The sequence below is a fragment of the Mesoplodon bidens genome (genome assembly GCF_964165515.1).
Source record: "Mesoplodon bidens genome assembly, chromosome: 7".
NCBI classification, from domain to species: Eukaryota; Metazoa; Chordata; class Mammalia; order Artiodactyla; family Ziphiidae; genus Mesoplodon; species Mesoplodon bidens.
In genome coordinates this window covers 25,719,237-25,739,061 of record NC_138164.1, presented here as the reverse complement: position 1 = coordinate 25,739,061, position 19,825 = coordinate 25,719,237, and the positions used below count along the sequence as shown (strand labels likewise).

General features: G+C 37.1%; 1 protein-coding gene across 1 annotated transcript in view; it reads left to right on the top strand.

Annotated features, from left to right (window-relative positions):
* CWF19L2 (CWF19 like cell cycle control factor 2) overlaps positions 1-15,177 on the top strand; it is a 208,131-nt gene extending 192,954 nt beyond the window's left edge. Inside the window, exon 19 of the mRNA XM_081241070.1 lies at positions 15,137-15,177. Coding sequence (XP_081097196.1) covers positions 15,137-15,162 — 26 coding nt within the window. The 3' untranslated portion in view covers positions 15,163-15,177. The remainder of the gene's footprint in view (positions 1-15,136) is intronic.
* The last annotated feature ends 4,648 nt before the right edge of the window (positions 15,178-19,825 follow it).

The following is a 19,825-nucleotide window of genomic DNA, read 5'->3' as shown; positions in this document are numbered from 1 at the left end:
GTGTGTATATATTCCATAAATGAAATATATATATATATATGTATGTATATTACATTTTCTTTATCAATTCATCTGTTGATAGACATTTAGGTTGCTTCCATGTCTTGGTTATGGTAAATAGTGCTGCTATGAACATTGGGGTTCATGTATCTTTTTGAATTATAGTTTTCAAGGAGCTAGCTTTAAACTCAGAACCTCTAACTCCAGAGTACATGAACGTAACCACTGCACCATGAGAAAACACATAGGCAAGCATCAAACACGCTGCTGAGAGCTAAGTAGGTACTCACTGATGACTAATTACTTTCTCTTTGAGACTAATTCCACTCTCTTTTCTGTGTGGGTGCAGATGTTGAGTAATAAATAACAACACAGTATAGTAGAAGCCACAAATAAGAGCTTAAGCACACATACTATAACAGAAAAGAAGAAAACAAATTGTCAATATGTGGCAGATATTAATTAAGAAGTGGATTTCTAGCTGGACCTTGCAGAAAGGGTAGTGTGAAAAGACAGAGGAGGCAGGTCAGCATTTCAAAAAAAGCAGAAAAACATGGAGCAAAGCAAAGGCATAAAACTGTAGAAAAATGTGGAGATGGGGGAAGGGAAGAAAGTTGGATATGATTGCTCTTTTGCATCTTTACAGACATACCCTCCTTTAAGCAAATTTAACATATAAAGAAAGACCTGGATTTTCAGGGAAAACAATTAGCAATCATCATAAGGTTTCAAAAGTATTCTGCTTCTCAGAAGAATAAAATAAAGAAGTTACCTTGAAATAATGAGCTTCATTTCAGAATATAAGTGTGTGATTTTCAGAAAACAAATTAACTTACATGCTTTTTTTTTTTTTTTTTTTTGCGTTACGCGGGCCTCTCACTGTTGTGGCCTCTCCCGTTGTGGAGCACGGGCTCCGGACGTGCAGGCTCAGCGGCCATGGCTCACAGGCCTAGCTGCTCCACTGCATGTGGGATCTTCCAGGACCGGGGCACGAACCCGTGTCCCCTGCATCGGCAGGCGGACTCTCAACCACTGCTCCACCAGGGAAGCCCTTACATGCTATTTTAAAATATATGTTCATTCCTAAATCAGTGGAATACATACTTTTTTAAGAGCAGAAACTTTTCTTTCAATCCAAATATTTTACAGGATCTTAATATATAAAACAGACAAAAAATGAGAGCTGTTCTGGCTGAAGCAAAAATGTTAAATGTCTTGCCTCCTGTGTAACCCTATGGAGCCTAGATCAGCAAAAAGGAGCCCTTCAAGAATGAGTAGCACCTCTCCAAGACCAAGGGATTGTGCAATTCTCTGTGTATTCAAAAAAATATAAATGACCAGCCTGTCTGGCTATTGTTGGTTGTATAATGTTACCACTGGCCAGGGTTTGAATTCAAACAGCAATAACAGGTGGCAGAAGTGTAGCTGATGGCTCCTGCCAACATGAAACCAGGTAAAGTTAACATAAGCCAATGTAGTATGTTGTTTTGTTAAGTGGTATTTTACTTGCCTTTTCTATTTCTATTTCTCTGTGTGTGATATGTTACTTTTTCATACCATTTCTTACAAGTTAAATAAAAATGTTATCCAGGTTGAGTTGGGAGAATGCCAAGTTTCTTCTTGAATATGGAACAAAACCAAGTGGAATTTTTCTCCTCTGTTATTTTACTGGCAAACATGACTTTCTGTTCTATTTTGATAAGCATGCTCCAAGTTCTCTCATTGACTCTCATTTTGTGTAGAATCACCACCACATCAAAAGAACAGAAGACTAGCATTTCTGCAATGTATAACAGTCAGGCACTTGAGAAATTCAGGTCTTCCCAATTGCTAGATTATTAAAAACTTAATAGAAGAGAAGCAATTTCCTTTCTTTAAAATCAGGTTCCATTGGGCCCTACAGAATCATTTCACTAACTAGTAATTGGAACTCTAGCCCCACTGGGATGCCTGCACAAAATGAAATGAAATGTGCAATCTTATCTGTCTCCAAAAGAAGGTGTATAAGCCCTTCCACGCAGGAGTTTTAAATTATCTACACATTACTTTTAAGTATAGCAGAAATTGGTGAGGAAATCACCTTCCATTCTCCCTCAGAGTATTCCTGATTTGTATACCTCTGGGCTCTATCCCATTCCATTGATCTATATTTCTTTTTTTGTGCCAGTACTGTACCATCTTGATTACTGTAGGTTTGTAGTTTAGTCTGAAGTCCAGGAGACTGATTCCTCCAGCTCCGTTTTTGTTTCTCAATATTGCTTTGGCTATTCAGGGTCTTTTGTGTTTCCATACAAATTGTGAAATTTTTTGTTATAGTTCTGTGGGAAATGCCATTGGTTTTTCAATAGGGATTGAATTGAATCTGTAGATTGCTTTGGATAGTATAGGCATTTTCACAATGTTGATTCCTCCAATCTAAGAACATGGTATATCTCTCCATCTATTTGTATCATCTTTAATTTCTTTCCTCAGTGTCTTATAGTTTTCTGCATACAGGTCTTTTGTCTCCTTAAGTAAGTTTATCCCTGGGTATTATATTCTTTTTGTTGCAATGATAAATGTGAGTGTTTCCTTAATTTCTCTTTCAGAGTTTTCATCATTAGTGTATAGGAATGCAAGAGATTTCTGTGCATTTATTTTGTATCCTGCTACTTCACCATATTCATTGATTAGCCCTAGCAGTTTTCTGGTAGCATCTTTAGGATTTTCTATGTAGTATCACATCATCTGAAAACAGTGAGAGCTTTATTTCTCCTTTTCCAATTTGCATAATTTTATTTCTTTTTCTTCTCTGAATGCTGTGGCTAAAAGTTCCAAAACTATGTTGAATAATAGTGGTGAGAGTGGACAACATTCTCTTGTTCCTGATCTTAGAGGAAATGGTTTCAGTGTTTCACCATTGAGAGTGATGTTGGCTGTGAGTTTGTCATATATGCCCTTTATTATGTTGAGGTACGTTCCCTCTATGCTTACCTTCCAGAGGGCTTTTATCATAAATCGGTGTTGAATTTTGTTGAAAGGCTTTTCTGCATCTATTGAGATGATCATATGGTTTTTCTCCTTCAATTTGTTCATATGGTTTAACACATTGATTGATTTGCATATATTGAAGACTTATCCTTGCATTCCTGAGATAAACCCCACTTGATCATGGTGTATGATCCTCTTAATGTGCTGTTGGATTCTGTTTCCTAGTATTTGTTGAGGATTTTTGCATCTATGTTCATCAGTGATATTGGCCTGTAGTTTTCTTTCTTTGTGACATCTTTGTCTGGTTTTGGTATCAGGGTGATGGTGGCCTCATAGAGTGAGTTTGGGAGTGTTCCTCCTTGTGCTATATTTTGGAAGAGTTTGAGAGTGATAGGTGTTAGTTCTTCCCTAAATGTTTGATAGAATTCACCTGTGAAGCCATCTGGTCCTGGACCTTTGTTTGTTGGAAGATTTTTAATCACAGTTTCAATTTCACTGCTTTTGATTGGTGTGTTTATATATTCTATTTCTTCCTAGTTCAGTCTCAGAAGGTTGTGCATTTCTAAGAATTTGTCCATTTCTTCCAGGTTGTCCATTTTATTAGCAAATAGTTGCTTGTAGTAATCTCTCATGATCTTTTTTATTTCTGCAATTTTAGTTTTTACTACTCTTTTTTCATTTATAATTCTATTGATTTGTGTCTTCTCTCTTTTTTCTTGTTGAATCTGGCTAATGCTTTATCAATTTTGTTTATCTTCTCAAAGAACCATTTTTTAGTTTTATTGATCTTTGTTATTGTTTCCTTCATTTCTTTTAAATTTATTTCTGATCTGATCTTTATAATTTCTTTCCTTCAGCTAACTTTGAGTTTTTTTGTTCTTCTTTCTCTAATTGCTTTATGTGTAAGATTAGGTTATTTGATATATTTCTTGTTTCTTAAGGTAGGACTGTGTTGCTATAAACTTCTCTCCTCGAACTGCTTTTGCTGCATCCCATAGGTTTTGGGTCATCGTGTTTTCATTTTCTTTTGTTTCTATGTATGTTTTCATTTACTCTTTGTTTTCTTCAGTGATCTCTTGGTTATTTAGTAGTGTATTGTTTAGCCTCCATGTGTTTGTATGTTTTACAGTTTTTTTTCTGTAACTGATATGAATTCAATTTTCTTAAACTTACCAAGGCTTGATTTGTGACCAAAGATATGATTTATCCTGGAGAATGTTCCATGAGCACTTGGGAAGAAAGTGTATTTTGTTGTTTTTGGATGGAATGCCCTATAAATATCAATTAAGTCCATCTTGTTTAATGTATCATGTAAAGCTTGTGTTTCCTTCTTCATTTTCATTTTGGATGATCTGTTCATTGGTGAAAGTGGGGTGTTAAATTCCCTTACTATGATTGTGTTACTGTCGATTTCCACTTTATGGCTGTTAGCATTTCCCTTATGTATTGAAGGGCTCCTATGTTGAGTGCATAAATATTTACACTTGTTATATCTTCTCCTTGGATTGATCCCTTGAGTGTCTTTCTTTGTCTCTTGTAAGAGTCTTTATTTTAAAGTATATTTGTCTGATATGAGAATTGATACTCTAGCTTTCTTTTGATTTCCATTTTCATGGGATATCTTCTTCCATCCCCTCACTTTCAGTCTGTATGTGTCCCTAGGTCTGAAGTGAGTCTCTTGTAGACAGCATATATAGGGTTTTGTTTTTGTATCCATTCAGCCAGTCTATGTCTTTTAGTTGGAGCAATTAATCCATTTACATTTAAGGTAGTTATCGACATGTATGTTCTTATTACCATTTTCTTAATTGGTTTGGGTTTGTTATTGTAGGTCTTTTCCTTCTCTTGTGTTTCCTGACTAGAGAAGTTCCTTTAGCATTTGTTGTAAAGCTGGTTTGGTGGTGCTTAATTTTCTTAGATTTTGCTTGTCTGTAAAGATTTTAATTTCTCCATTGAATCTGAATGAGATCCTTGCTGGGTAGAGTAATCTCAGTTGTAGATTCTTCCCTTTCATCACTTTAAATATGTCCTGCCACTTCCTTCTGGCTTGAAGAGTTTCTGCTGAAAGATCAGCTGTTAACCTTATGGGTATAACCTTGTATGTTATTTGTTGCTTTTCCCTTGCTGCTTTTAATATTTTTTCCTTGTATTTAATATTTGATAGTTTGATTAATATGTGTCTTGGCATGTTTCTCCTTGGATTTATCCTGTATGGGACTCTCTGCTTTTTCTGGACTTGATTGACTATTTCCTTTCCCAGGTTAGGGAAGTTTTCAACTATAATCTTTTCAAATATTTTCTCAGTCCCTTTCTTTTTCTCTTCTTCTATGGCCCTTATAATTCAAATGGTGGTGCATTTAATGTTGTCCCAGAGGTCACTGAGACTGTCCACAGTTCTTTTCATTCTTTTTTATTTATTCTGCTCTGCAGTAGATATTTCCACTCTTTTAGCTTCCAGGTCACTTATCCATTCTTCTGCCTCAGTTATCCTCCTATTGATTCCTTCTAGAGAATTTTTAATTTCATTTATTGTGTTGTTCATCATTGTTTGCTCTTTAGTTCTTCTAGGTCCTTGTTAAACGTTTCTTGTATTTTCTCCATTGTCTTTCCAATATTTTGGATCATCTTTAGTATCATTACTCTGGATACTTTTTCAGGTAGACTGCCTATTTCCTCTTCATTTTTTAGGTCTGGTGGGTTTTTGCCATGCCCCATCATCTACTGTGTGTTTCTCTGTCTGCTCATTTTCTTTAATTTACTGTGTTTGGCACCTCCTTTTTGCAGGCTGCAGGTTGAAAGTTCCCATTGTTTTTGCTGTCTGTTGCCAGTGGCTAAGGTTTGTTCAGTGGGCTGTGTAGGCTTCCTGGTCGAGGGGACTGGTGCCTGTGTTCTGGGGGATCAGTCTGGATCTTGCCCTTCTGGTGGGCAGGGCCACGTCCGGTGGTGTGTTTTGGGGTGGCTGTGACCTTACTATGATTTTAGGGAGCCTCTCTGCTAATGGGTGTGGTGTTCCTGTCTTGCGAGTTGTTTGGCATAAGGTGTACAGTACTGTAGCTTGCTGGTCATTGAGTGGAGCTGGGTCTTGGCATCGACATAGAGATCTCTGAGAGAGGTCTTGCCATTTGATATTACATGGAGCTGGGACATCTGTGGTGGATCAATGTCCTGAACTCCGCTCTCCCACATCAGAGGCACAGGTCTGGCATCAGTTCTTAGCACCAAGACCCTGTCAGCCACATGGTTCCGAAGAAAAGGGAGAAAAAAAGAAAGAAAGAAAGAAAGAAAGAAAGAAAGAAAGAAAGAAAGAAAGAAAGAAAGAAAGAAAGAAAGATTATTAAAATAATTATTAAAATTATTAAATTAAAGTTATTAAAATAAAAAATCAAAAATAATTATTAAAAATTAAAAAATTAAAAAGTAATGAAAAAAAGAACAAAAGAAGAGAGCAACCAAACCAAAAACAAATCCACCAATGATAACAAGTGCTAAAAAGTATACCAAAAAAAAAAAAAAAATGGACAGACTGAACCCTAGGACAAATGGTAAAAGCAAAGCTATACCAACAAACTCCCACAAAGAAACATACACACACACACTCACAAAAAGAGAAAAAGGGGGGCTTCCCTGGTGGCGCAGTGGTTGAGAGTCCGCCTGCCGATGCAGGGGACACGGGTTCGTGCCCCTATCCCGGAAGATCCCACATGCCGTGGAGCGGCTGGGCCCGCGAGCCATGGCCGCGGGGCCTGTGTGTCCGGAGCCTGTGCTCCGCAACGGGAGAGGCCACAGCAGTGAGAGGCCCGCGTACAGCAAAAAAAAAAAAAAAAAAAAAAGAGAAAAAGGAAAAAATATATATATATATCTGTGTATAAAAAACAAAAAGGAAGATAGCAACCAAATCAAGAAACAAATCTACCAATGATAATAAACTGTAAATACTGGACTAAGATAAACCTAAGACCAGAAACAAATTAGATGCAGAAAGGAAACACCAAATCTACTGTGGCTCCCAAAGTCCACCACCTTAATTATGGGATGATTCGTTGTCTATTCATGTATTCCAGAGATGCTGGGTACATCAAGTTGATTGTGGAGATTAATCCGCTGCTTCTGAGGCTGCTGGGAGAAATCTCCCTTTCTCTTCTTTGTTCACACAGCTCCTGGGGTTCAACTTTGGATTTGGCCCTGCCTCTGCATGTAGGTCACCTGAGAGCGCCTGTTCTTCACTCAGACAAGATAGGCTTAAAGTAGCAGCTAATTACAGGGCTGTGGCTCACTCAGGCCAGGCGGAGGGAGGGGTACAGAATGCGGGGTAAGCCTGCAGCGACAGAGTCTGGTGTGACATTACAACAGTCTGAGGTGTGCCGTGTGTTCTCCTGGGGAAGTTGTCCCTGGATCACGGGACCCTGGCAATGTCAGACTGCATAGTCTTCTGGGAGGGGAGGTGTGGATAGTGACCCATGCTTGCACACAGGCTTCTTGGTGGCTGCAGCAGCAGCCTTAACATCTCATGCCCGTCTCTGGGGTCCGCACTGATAGCTGCAACTTGTGCCCATCTCTGAAGCTCGTTTAGGCAGTGCTCTGAATCCCCTCTCCTCATGTACCCCAAAACAATGGTCTTTTGCCTCTTAGACAGTTCCAGACTTTTTCCCAGACTCCCTCCCAGCTAGCTGTGGTGCACTAGCCAGCTGTGTTCAACCCCAGTCCTCTCCCTGGGATCTGACCTCCGAAGTCAGAGCCTCAGCCCCCAGCCCCAGCCCCCATCTGCCCTGGCAGGTGAGCAGCCAAGCCTCTCAGGCTGGTGAGTTCTGGTCAGCACTAATCCTCTGTGCAGGAATCTCTCCGCTTTGCCCTCTGCACCCCTATTATTCCTCTCTCCTCCGTGGCTCTGAAGCTTCCCTCCCGCAACCTCCCGTCTCTGCAAGTGAAGCGGCTTCCTAGTGTGTGGAAACTTTTCTTCATTCACAGCTTCCTCCCCGAGGTGCAGGTCCTGTCCCTATCCTTTTTCTGTTTTTTTTTTTTTTTTTCTTTTGCCTTACCTAGGTATGTGAGGAGTTTCTTGCGTTTTGGGAAGTCTGAGTTCTTCTGCCAGCGTTCAGTAGGTGTTCTGTAGGAGTTGTTCCACATGTAGATGTATTTCTGATGTATTTGTCGGAAGGAGGATGATCTCCACGTCTTACTCCTCCGTGACCTTGATAGTCTTCCCTCTTCTTCCTCATTTTAATTGAATTTTCATCATTATTTGGAACTGCACACTGTCTTTTGCTTGTTATATTTTCTTTATTTGGTCTCCAGGACACTGCACTATCCTGGTTTTCTTCCTACTTCATTAATCATTCCTTTATAGACTCTTTTTGCTGAATCCTCCTTTTCTTCTTGACCTCTTGATATTGAAATATCTCATGGCTTGGTCCTTTGTCCTCTTTATTTTTCTATATGCACTCATTCCTTTGGTGATCTCTTGATGACAATGATTCCTAATTGTATATCTCTAATCTAGACCTCTCTCCCAAAGTCCAGACATATGTATCCATCTCTTACTTGTTATGTTCACTTAGAGAACTCCAATTCCATATGTCCAAAACTGAACTCACTGTCCTCTCAAAACTGCTCCACCTATAACTTTCCTTTTTCAACTGGCAGCAACACTATCCTTTCACACAGCTGTTTAACACAGGTGGAGTTATTCATGTTTTTTTCTTCCTCTCAATCCCAATATCCAATCTCTCAGGAAATCTTTCTGATTCTACCTTCAAAATACATTCAGGATCAGACCATGTCTCACTTTCTGTAGTGCTGTTATAATTGTGTTTCTCCAGATTGCTGATATATCGTCCTAACAGATCTCCCTGTTTCCATTCTTTCCCAACCCCCTCCCCAGTCCATTCGTAACCCAACAACCAAAGTAACCCTTTTAAATATTAGTCAGATTATGTCACTCCTCTGCTCAAAATTATGCAGTTACTCTCCCACTCCCCATCATTTTACACAGAGTATAACTCTTTACAGTGTCCTCCAAGGTCCTACATGATCTGCACACCTAACCCTTCCCCCACACTTTAATTTTTGAGTTCCTTTCCTACTACTTGGCCCTTAGTTCACTCTGTTCTAGACAAAATGGCTTCCATTATATTTTTTGAACTTTTCAGACATGGATATATTTCTCACCTCCTTACATTGTTTTGAATATCAGTAAGACCTACCCAGACAACCCTATTAAAAATGATAACCCCTTCACCTTTCTATCCATCTCATCCTATCCTATAGTTCTCCCACATACACTTAACACATTATAAAATGCATGTATAGTTACTTACCTTTTTATTATAACTATTTTTTATTCTCTCTCTTCCTATTAGAATATAAACTCCAAACGTTCAGGAAGCTTAGTTTTGTTCTTTGTTTTATTACAAACACTTAAAATAGTGCCTAGTACATTATTAGCACTCAATAAATATTTTTGAATGATTGAATAATATTTTTGAATGAATGAATAGTTCCAAAGTTAACAGTCACTGTCAGAGTCAGGGTCCCATCCTTGTAGTCAGGTGCTATAGCTTGAGCTCTTTCTCATGAATTTTACTTCTTTTCATAGCCTATATTAGACAAAGTAGATTGTGCATGTGCAAAGGCAAAGGAAATTGGCTCAAATGTTTATTACTCTGTAAGACATGACAAGATAGACATACTTATCATTCATAAAATCTCTGAAATCTATTAGGCATTGTAGGATCTGTTTACTGAAATCAATAGTAAAAGTCACATTACTAAAGAATTATGATGACAAGTTCAGTGCTTTTGATATACAGCCAAAGATATAGGCAAGCAAATCCAAAATAGGATTCAGTGTCCGTTTTTAATCCTTATTGCTTAAATATGATCAGTTAATTTAAGTTATACCTAAAATATTCTGTTAATTGTAAAGAGAGAAAAATGAATATTATTCAACATTGTGATTAACCCAAATAGTTCTGGAAGTTTGTGTAGACTACACAGTACTCCTTTCTGTTCCCCTTTAAAGAGATGATGATAATGATGATGATGATGATGGTGAGGGTGAAAATGATATTGATTAACTATATTAATAGTGATGAAGGAATAATTCAGTTCTGTCTTTTAGTTAGATATCTAGATAAAATGGAGTATTTAAATATTTTTCTTATTGCCAAGAGAGGCTGTGTATTTTTCCACACTGTCTTTGCAGATTAGACACAGATTTATTACTTTAGAAATAATTTTGGCAACATTTTAGGTAGGAAAGCTTTTCCATGTTAATTCCTAAGGTTCTAATCCCTATTATTATAATAACATGTGTGTGTATATCTTTGTGTGATGGAGGATATGGCATGTGGGTCAGTGGTATTTGTTAAGAACAGAATATACTTGTTACTATCCCTTTTCCAAAATATCTCATAATACACTAATTAATATTTAAGAATTAATATGCTCCCCTGGGGATAAAGTTTTTGTAGTTATTCACAGCATACTTGCTTGGAGTGGGTAATTTGCCTAGTTGGAAGATGTGTGTGTTTGTGTGTGTGTGTGTGTGTGTGTGTAAGAACAGGTATTGAAGCTTGCATTCCGATCTTAAGACACTTCAGTGAGAGCAAATCTGGACAGATCCCTATAAAAGAGGTCTTTGAAAATCATCATGAGATTAGCTGGTGGTGTTGGAGAATGTTGGTGAAGGGAGGTTCTAGAGTTTTGGATGTGGGGAAGAAGAAATGAAAATGAGATGTTTAATAAATATTTGTTGAAAAAATAGTTTTGGTCAATAAATGAATGAGTAATTGGAGGTTCTCTGAGTCCAGAGGGTGATACTAGAAATTATCTGACACATTCTGCAGGATGTCTACGGGCACATATATCAGAGACCACTGGTGATCAAAGTGTCTCTTTTGGGGAATAAGCAGATAATTTTTAAAAGGAGCAGTTTTACCTCTATTTTTTACCCTCAGATCTACAGACACCATTTTACCTGTCCTCATGTATTTGCCTTTAAGAGAATTTCTCTTTAATTTATTAAAATTTTCTTCATTCTTAACTTGTAAGTCAAAGAGACTATATGACCTAGACATAGTAATTTTAATTTGACTCCCTTGCAGGCAGTAGAGAAGAAAGGAAGATGACTTTAAAACCACCTTTCTCCTGGTCTTGAAAAGTTGTTTCTTATCTTTACCAAAAGCAATTTGGTGTTCTGAGGCTATGATACAGAAAAAAATTTAATATTCATTCCTTTCTTGATGTAGAAATGAAAAAAAGATACTTCTAATTAATATTTATCAACATAGACATTATTGTTGTTTTGTTCTCTTTCTCGCTCACAATGTATATATAATTTTTTTAACATTTGGTCTTACATTAGTTTAAGTTGAAGGGATAAATTATTAGGATTTATGCCTGAAGTAAGCAAAAGCTAGGGCTTAGTCAAACCTGAGGTTTATCTTAGAATATTGATGAGGTTGCATCTGGTTATGACACTTTATTTGAAATAATTTGCAGATTCTGCTATGGGTAAAAATGAAGTAGAAGACTTGAACTTGAAAGAACCCTGTAAAATTCTGAAAAGTCTACCATGGTTCTATTCAGAGCTGAATATTTATGCATCCAGAATTTTATTGATTCCAGAATTGTGGCATTTTATTTTAGTCTTAGTAACTAACACAACTGCTTCTTAAATAAGGCAGGTTTCAGTTAAGTTTGAGGAAGTTTAAATCTGTTTTAAAAAGCATCTTGAAGAAAGGATGTGTTAGGGTTCTCCAGGGAAATAGGATGTGTATAGTATATTTACATACATAAAGAGATTTATTATAAGAATTAGCTTATGCAATTATGGAAACTGACATGTCCCAAGATCTGCAGTTGACAAGCTAAAGACTCAAGAGAGCTGAAGTGGGCAGGTTTGAGACACAGGAAGAGCTGATATTTCATTTCAAGTCCAAAGTCATGAAAAAAACAGTTTCCCATCTCAAAGAGGGTCACACAGAGGAATTCCCTTTTATTTGGGAGACTGTCAGCCTTTTATTCTATTCAGGCCTTCACGTGATTGAATGAGGCCTACCCACATTAAGGAGGGCAATATGCTTAGTCCACCAATTTAAATGTTAAACTCATCCAAAAACATCCTCACAGAAATACTCAAGAATGTTTAACCAAATATCTAGGCACCCTATGGCCTCAGCCAAGTTGACACATAACATTAACCACCACAAGTCCACTCCTTGTCAACTTGGCACCCATACACATCTCCTTAAGCTATACTTAATTTCCAAATGAAGATGATAGCAAGGTCATGATTCTGCCTAGCATGATACAACAATCCTGTGCCTGAGTGGAATGTATGGACTGAATTCTTTGTCCCCCCCCCCAAATTCATATGTTGAAGCCCTGATTCTCAGTGTGGCTGTATTTGGAGATGGGACTTCTAAGGAAGTAATTAAGGTCAAATGAGGTTGTAAGAGTGGGACCTTGAACTGATAGGATTAGTGTCCTTATAAGAGTCATTTGAGCATTATCTTGAGCTTTCTCTTGGCTTACATGAAACAAAAAAATGTCATGTGAGCACATAGTGAGAAGGCAGCCATCCACAAGCCAGGAAGTGGCCCTCAACAGAAATTCAAGAGGCCAGAACATTGATTTTGGGTTTCTGGCCTCCAGAACTAGGAGAAAATAAATTTCCTTTGTTTAAGCCACTCAGTCTATGGTATTTTGTTCTGGCAGCCTAAGCAGACTAAGACAAAGGGAAACCAGTGGAAAGAGAAAATCTAATCTTCAGGATTCTTGATATCAAAAATATTTTTAAGAGCACATTCATTGCAGGTTTCAAGACACATCATTAAATGATAATAGTCATTAAAGAATAGCAAAGAGGAATAGAGAAATCTTTTTTGAGCAAGTGTTCCTATCTGCACATTGAACAAAATAGTAAATTATAAACATTCTTGTATAAATAAGTGAATCTTTTAAAATGAATATTGAGCATTTATAAAGAAAATAATTCACATAAAAAATTTAAAAGTTGTATTCACGGGCTTCCCTGGTGGCGCAGTTGTTCAGAGTCCACCTGCTGATGCAGGGGACACGGGTTTGTGCCCCGGTCCAGGAGGATCCCACATGCCGTGGGGCGGCTGGGCCCGTGAGCCATGGCCGCTGGGCCTGCACGTCCAGAGCCTATGCTCCACAGCGGGAGAGGCCACAGCAGCGAGAGGCCCGCATACCACAAAAAAAAAAAAAAAAAAAAAAAGTTGTATTCACATATATATTTCTCACATCAGTCAAAATAAGAATACAATGGAAACAACCTTGATTTTCTATCAGAAAAGGGGAGTTATATAATTTATGCTTCATCTATCCATGGAATCTTATATGATAATCAGATAAAATAGTTATGAATGCCAATTAGAAAAATGTTTATCATATATATATATATATATATATATATATATATATATATTTTTTTTTTTTTTTTTTTTTTGCATCGGCAGGCAGACTCTCAACCACTGCGCCACCAGGGAAGCCCTATCATATATTTCATATGAAAAATATAAAATGCATTCTGCTATAATTATACTCACATAAAATTGTACATGCATATCAAGACCACTCTGTTTTGCAGTAATTTTATATTAGTAAGTGCTTTTACAATAATGTTTAAAAGAATTAATGTTTATTTAATAACAAAAGGTGCCTATATCTATCATGCTGTGCAGCCTGAACTTTATCATCTTCACATGGATTATGGATTCCTTGATGAGCCAGATGGCATGCATACATCAGAGAGATCTAAGCTTGATATCTATTTGAGTCACATTAAATGTATGTTTGGTTAAATATTTTTCAACTTTCTGTAAATCATTCTTATTTAGTACTTTCTCTAAAGAGCACAGCTTTCATTTTTTCCTCTGCAGAAGCACAATTTATATTGAAGAGAAAGGAATGAGGATTAAAATCGTTAAATTATCCAGGTGGGAGAAAACTTTGAAAACTTAAACTATATTTGGAATCATAAACCTTGTTGTTAAAGGGACAATAGTCAACTTTAGCATTAGATTCATGGCAAAAAATTCCCCCACGTTATTTTTGCACACCGATGCACAGATTTTTAAGTGCTTCTAAATGGCTCCGGAGCCTATGCTCTTTAAGATGAAGAATAGGGATATGTGTTCTGGTCTGACTGGACATGGTGCTTGGATTGGAGGGTTATGGAGGACATGACTAGACAGGTAGTGCAAATCCAGATAGTGAACATGCCAAGTACACAATAATTTTATAGTCTTTATTATCTGTTTAGGTACCAAAAGTATTCTGTATCTCTAAAAAGAAAGCCAGGAAGTCCCTGAAGGAAAAGGATGAGAAATTGTGTTCTTACTGCCAAGAATTTTCATATTCATACAACCTATTTATCATTTTCATAGGTTTTTAACCTAACTATTTCTTTAGCAAAATTTCCTCTTCAGGTACATTTCTTTTTAGATATTCTGACATTTTTCTATCAGAAATTAAGGGGTTAGGGAAGGAAACTCTTTGATATTGTGCCTCCTGGACTTTTCAGGCATCATTCTAGGCCTTTGGCACATCCATTTAATTGATCATTCAGAGCATTCAACGAAATCCTTTACTACCCAGTTGCTAGGCAGTAATCTAGGACTGGGGAGAATAGACAAAAATCCCCCTTTGTGGAGTGTACGTTTTCATGGATTATGTAGGTTATTTTATTTAATCCTCATAATAGACCTATGAAGTCATTATTATTATTATTATTATTATCTACTTTTAATAAAGGAAAACCAAGGCTATGAGGGATTAAGTAGCTTCCAGCAAAGCCATGTAGTTGGAAAAGCCAGGATTCAATTCCCACTCTGCCTGATTCAGTGATTAGAAGTCTTTCCTGTTCTTGGCTTGCACAAGTGTTTTCAGTGACTAAAAATGGTGAAGATCTGTATGGATGGCTCCTCCAAAAGCAGGTTGTAGGGTAAAAAAAAATCAATGAGCTCATGCATTAATTCAACCAGTATTTAGTAAATTTCTATTATGTTTCAGACACTGTTCTAGAGCTGGTGACACAGTGCTGGGCATGACAAATAAGATCAGATTGAAGGGGGAATGCAAACAATAAACAAATAAACACATATGTTTTGATATATGACAAAATTATGTGATCTAATTTCAGGTACTGATGAATGCTATAAAACTTAAGCAAGCTGTGGACAAAGGTTATCATCTGCCATATCAGTAAACAAAGGACGTTGGGCTATTAAGCCATCAGTCTGTGCAGAAGTGCATCCTGAGGGGATTCAAGATGGAGAAAAGAGAATATTGACTCCAGATAGTTAAGGTGCACATCAAAGGAATGATTTCAATGAGTTCAGACTCTTGCATCTTCCCATACATAGAAAAGTGCTAAATTCATTAATTTGAGATGTCTGTTTTTTCCTTGAATTAACAATAATATTTTGATGTTCTGACTACCTGTTTTTTATTTATTTATTTGTTTGTTTTGTTTTGTTTGCAAAAACTCCTTTATATCCTGGCTCCTTTCTTACCTCTTTGGAAGAATCTCTCAGAGCTACCTGAGAGGCTGTCTCTTGGGTTTGAGTTCTCACTATGTCTGCCAAATAAAAAATAACTCTCAACTTTAAAGTTGTGCTTTTTTTTTTTTTAAGTCCATAAAGGTAAAGAGATGTTCACTGAGACAAGGATGGGATTACTTTTATGTATAGTGAAGTCAGAAGCCTCTCTAAAAAAGACATATTTGGACAGAGACCTAGATGAAATATGAAGTCAGGCTATAAAAATTCCTCAGGGAAAAGTGCACCAGGTAGAGGGGATGAGGATCTGAGGTATGAACAAACTTTCAAATTTTAAGAACCAGCAAGGAGGTCAGAGTTGTTTGAGTGGAGTGAATGGGGATGCAGGGAGGACGGTAGAGGATAAAGTTAGAGAAGAAGGCAGGTAACACTTGTGTGACCTATGGATTAGGAGCATGGGTTTATTCCAAGGGTAATGGGAAAACAAGATAGGGTTTTAAGCAGAAGAATTATGTTATTTTATTTATGTTTTTCAAAAGGAGTCTCTAACAAAGGAATTTTTCCTCATGAAAACCTGACCAGCCCTTACTGGATCCTTGCTAGATAACTGAAACTGCTGAACCCTTTCCCAAACTGCTTCCTAAAATAATTTGGGGGCATTAAATCTGAAAAGTTTTTTTTTTGAGAGTTTAGAAGAAAGAAACAAGGCTAACAGATTGAATAATAAGGCCTGAGAAGAAAGTTTAAAGACATAGATCTTTTTTCTCTAGCTTTACGGAGATATAATTGAGATATGACATCGTGTAAGTTTAAGGTGTACATATTGATTTGATACACTTACATATTGCAAAATGATTACCACCTTACTGTTTGCTAACACATCACATAATTACCTTTTTTGTGTGTGATGGGAACATTTAAAATCTACTCTCATAATACCTTTCAAGTATGTGAGTATTGTTAAACTATAATCACCATGCTGTATATTAGATCCCCAGAACTTATTCATCTTATAACTAGAAGTTTGTACCCTTTGACCAACATCTTCCCAATTCCCCCACCTCTTAACTGCTGTAACTGCCATTCTACTCTGTTTCTCTGAGTTTGACTTTTAGATTCAACATATAAATGATATTCATATAGAATTTGTTTTTCTCTGTCTGACTTATATCACTTAGTATAACGCCTTCAAATTTCATCCATGTTGTTGCAAATGGCAGGATCTCTTTCTTTCTTGTGGCCAAATAATATTACAATGTGTGTGTATAAATGTGTGTGTATATATATATATATATATATATATATATATATATATATATATATGTGACACATCTTCTTTATACATTCATCCATTGATAGACACTGATTGTTTCCATAAATGTCCATGAATAATGCTGCAAAGACATTAGATTTTTATTTCCTAATAAAAATAAAAGGTTTCTACAGGAGCATCTGGAGATAGGCATGGTAGGGCGGCCAGAGTGGAATCTATTTCTTTGCCTGCTATGCTTGGCCCCATGGTCAGATTATGGTGAGAAAACTCCATGCAGATGCTATAGAAGATCGTTTAGCAAAGGAATCTGTGAAACATAGGGATATAAGCTGTACTTCAGCCAGATAGGCAGTGTTAGTGCCTAGCTCTAGAGAACTTAATGAACACAGGTGCGAACACCTTGAGGGCACTTTCCAGAGGGCTAACGTATTGCCAGAGTCAGTAGTGGCAACAGATGCCAGAATTTTCAATAATAATTTATTGATGTGCTTTCATCTGAAGGCAGACAGGTGGCTGATACCTGGAAACAATTAAGAATAAGTCAGATGTTTCCTCAATTCTACTTTGCTGTTATCTGTAAGATGTGCCTCTTACTGAAAAACAACTATTTTGCAGGAATGAGGGAGGGGCAAGGTAACACAGCTACAATAGATGTCCACATTAATTTTAAGAAACATCCTGATTCCAGAAACTGTAAAATGCAGGGGAAAATGTTTCTTAGAACCAAGGATATAAGGTATACAATATAGCATATTTTAAATGGTATACCAAATATAATGGTATATTTCACTAGTATCAACTCAACTGTATTATTTTTCAGCAAACCTTGGATGTCAAAGAGGCCTGGGTTTGTATCTTGGTTCTTTAACGCTTATAAATTACTTAAGGCTTTATTTAGTTTCCCTGCTCCTCACTTATTAAATGAGCATCATAAGAGATGATTTTTATAAAGCACTTAGCATACTGAATGGCACAAGTAAGGGCTCTAGGATATTGTGATTTATAATAAGAAATATATATTTGTTTCTTTTTCTCATTTCTGGCATAGAAATCCTAAATCCCTTAGAATTTCCTAAACGAAAAAATCAATAAAGGAAGATGGCAAAACAGTAAGACGTGGGGATCACCTTCCTCCACACAAATACATGAGAAATACATCTACACGTGGAACAACTCCTAAGGAACACCTACTGAAAGCTGGCAGAAGAACTCAGACCTCCTAAAAGCCATGTGGATGACAGGGTCTTGGTGTTCCAGCAGGGTGTCAGGCCTGTGCCTCTGAGGTGGGAGAGCCGAGTTCAGGACATTTGTCCACCAGACACCTCCCAGCTACACATAATATCAAATGGTGAAAATCTCCCAGAGATCTCATCTCAATGTCAAGATCCAGCTCCACTCAATGACCAGCAAACTACACTGCTGGACACCCTAGGCCAACGACTAGCAAGACAAGAACACAACCCCACCCATTAGCAGAAAGGCTGCCTAAAATCATAATAAGGTCACAGACACCCCAAAACACACCACCAGATGTGGTACTGCCCACCAGAAAGACAAGACTCAGACTCAGCCACCAGAACACAGGCACTAGTCCCCTGCACCAGGAATGGGACAGAACCCACTAAAACAACCTTAGCCACTGGGGACAGACACAACAAACAACAAAACTATGAACCTGCAGTCTGTGAAAAGGAGACCCAAACAAAGTAAGTTAAGCAAAATGAGAAGACAGAGAAACACACAGCAGATAAAGGAACAAGGTAAAAATGCACCAGAACAAACAAATGAAGAGGAAATAGGCAGTCTACCTGAAAAAGAATTCAGAATAATGATAGTAAAGATGATCCAAAATCTTGGAAATAGAATGGAGAAATTAACAGAAACGTTTAACAAAGAGAAGAACGAAAGAGCAAACAAAGATGAACAATAAATAAATAAAACTAAAAATTCTGTAGAAGGAATCAATAGCAGAATAACTGAGGCAGAAGAATGGATAAGTAACCTGGAAGATAAAATAGTGGAAATAACTACTGCAGAGGAGAATAAAGAAAAAAGAATGAAAAGAATTCAGGACAGTCTCAGAGACCTCTGGGACAAAATTAAATGCACCAATATTCAAATTATAGCGGTACGAGAAGAAGAAGAGAAAAAGAAAGGGACTGAGAAAATATTTGAATAGATTATAGTTGAAAACTTCCATAATATGGGAAGGGAAATAGTTAATCAAGTCCAGGAAGCACAGAGAGTCCCATACAGGATAAATCCAAGGAGAAACATGTCAAGGCACATGTTAGTCAAACTATCAAAAAATAAATACAAAGAAAAACTATTAAAAGCAGCAAGGGAAAAGCAACAAATAACATACAAGGGAATCCCCATAAGGTTAACAGCTGATCTTTCAGCAGAAACTCTGCAAGCCAGAAAGGAGTGGCAGGACATATTTAAAGTGATGAAAGGGAAAAACCTAAAACCAAGATTACTGTACCCAACAAAAATCTCATTCAGAATCGACAGACAAATTAAAACCTTTACACAAGCAAAAGCTGAGAGAATTAAGCCCCACCAAACCGGCTTTACAACAAATGCTAAAGGAACTTCTCTAGGCAAGAAACAAAAGAGAAGGAAAAGACCTACAATAACAAACCCAAAACAATTAAGAAAATGGTAATACGAAGATACATATAGATAATTACCTTAAATGTAAATGGATTAAATGCACCAACCAAAAGACATAGACTGGCTGAATGGATGCAAAAACAAGACCCTTATATATGCTGTCTACAAGAGACCCACTTCAGACCTAGGGACACATACAAACTCAAAGTGAGGGGATGGAAAAAGATATTCCATGCAAATAGAAATCAAAAGAAAGCTGGAGTAGCAATTCTAATATCAGAAAATATAGACTTTAAAACAAAGACTATTACAAAAGACAAAGAAGGACACTACATAATGATCAAGGGACCAATCCAAGAAGATATAACAATTGTAAATATTTATGCACTTAACATAGAATAACCCCAATACATAAGGCAAATGCTAACAGCCGTAAAAGGGC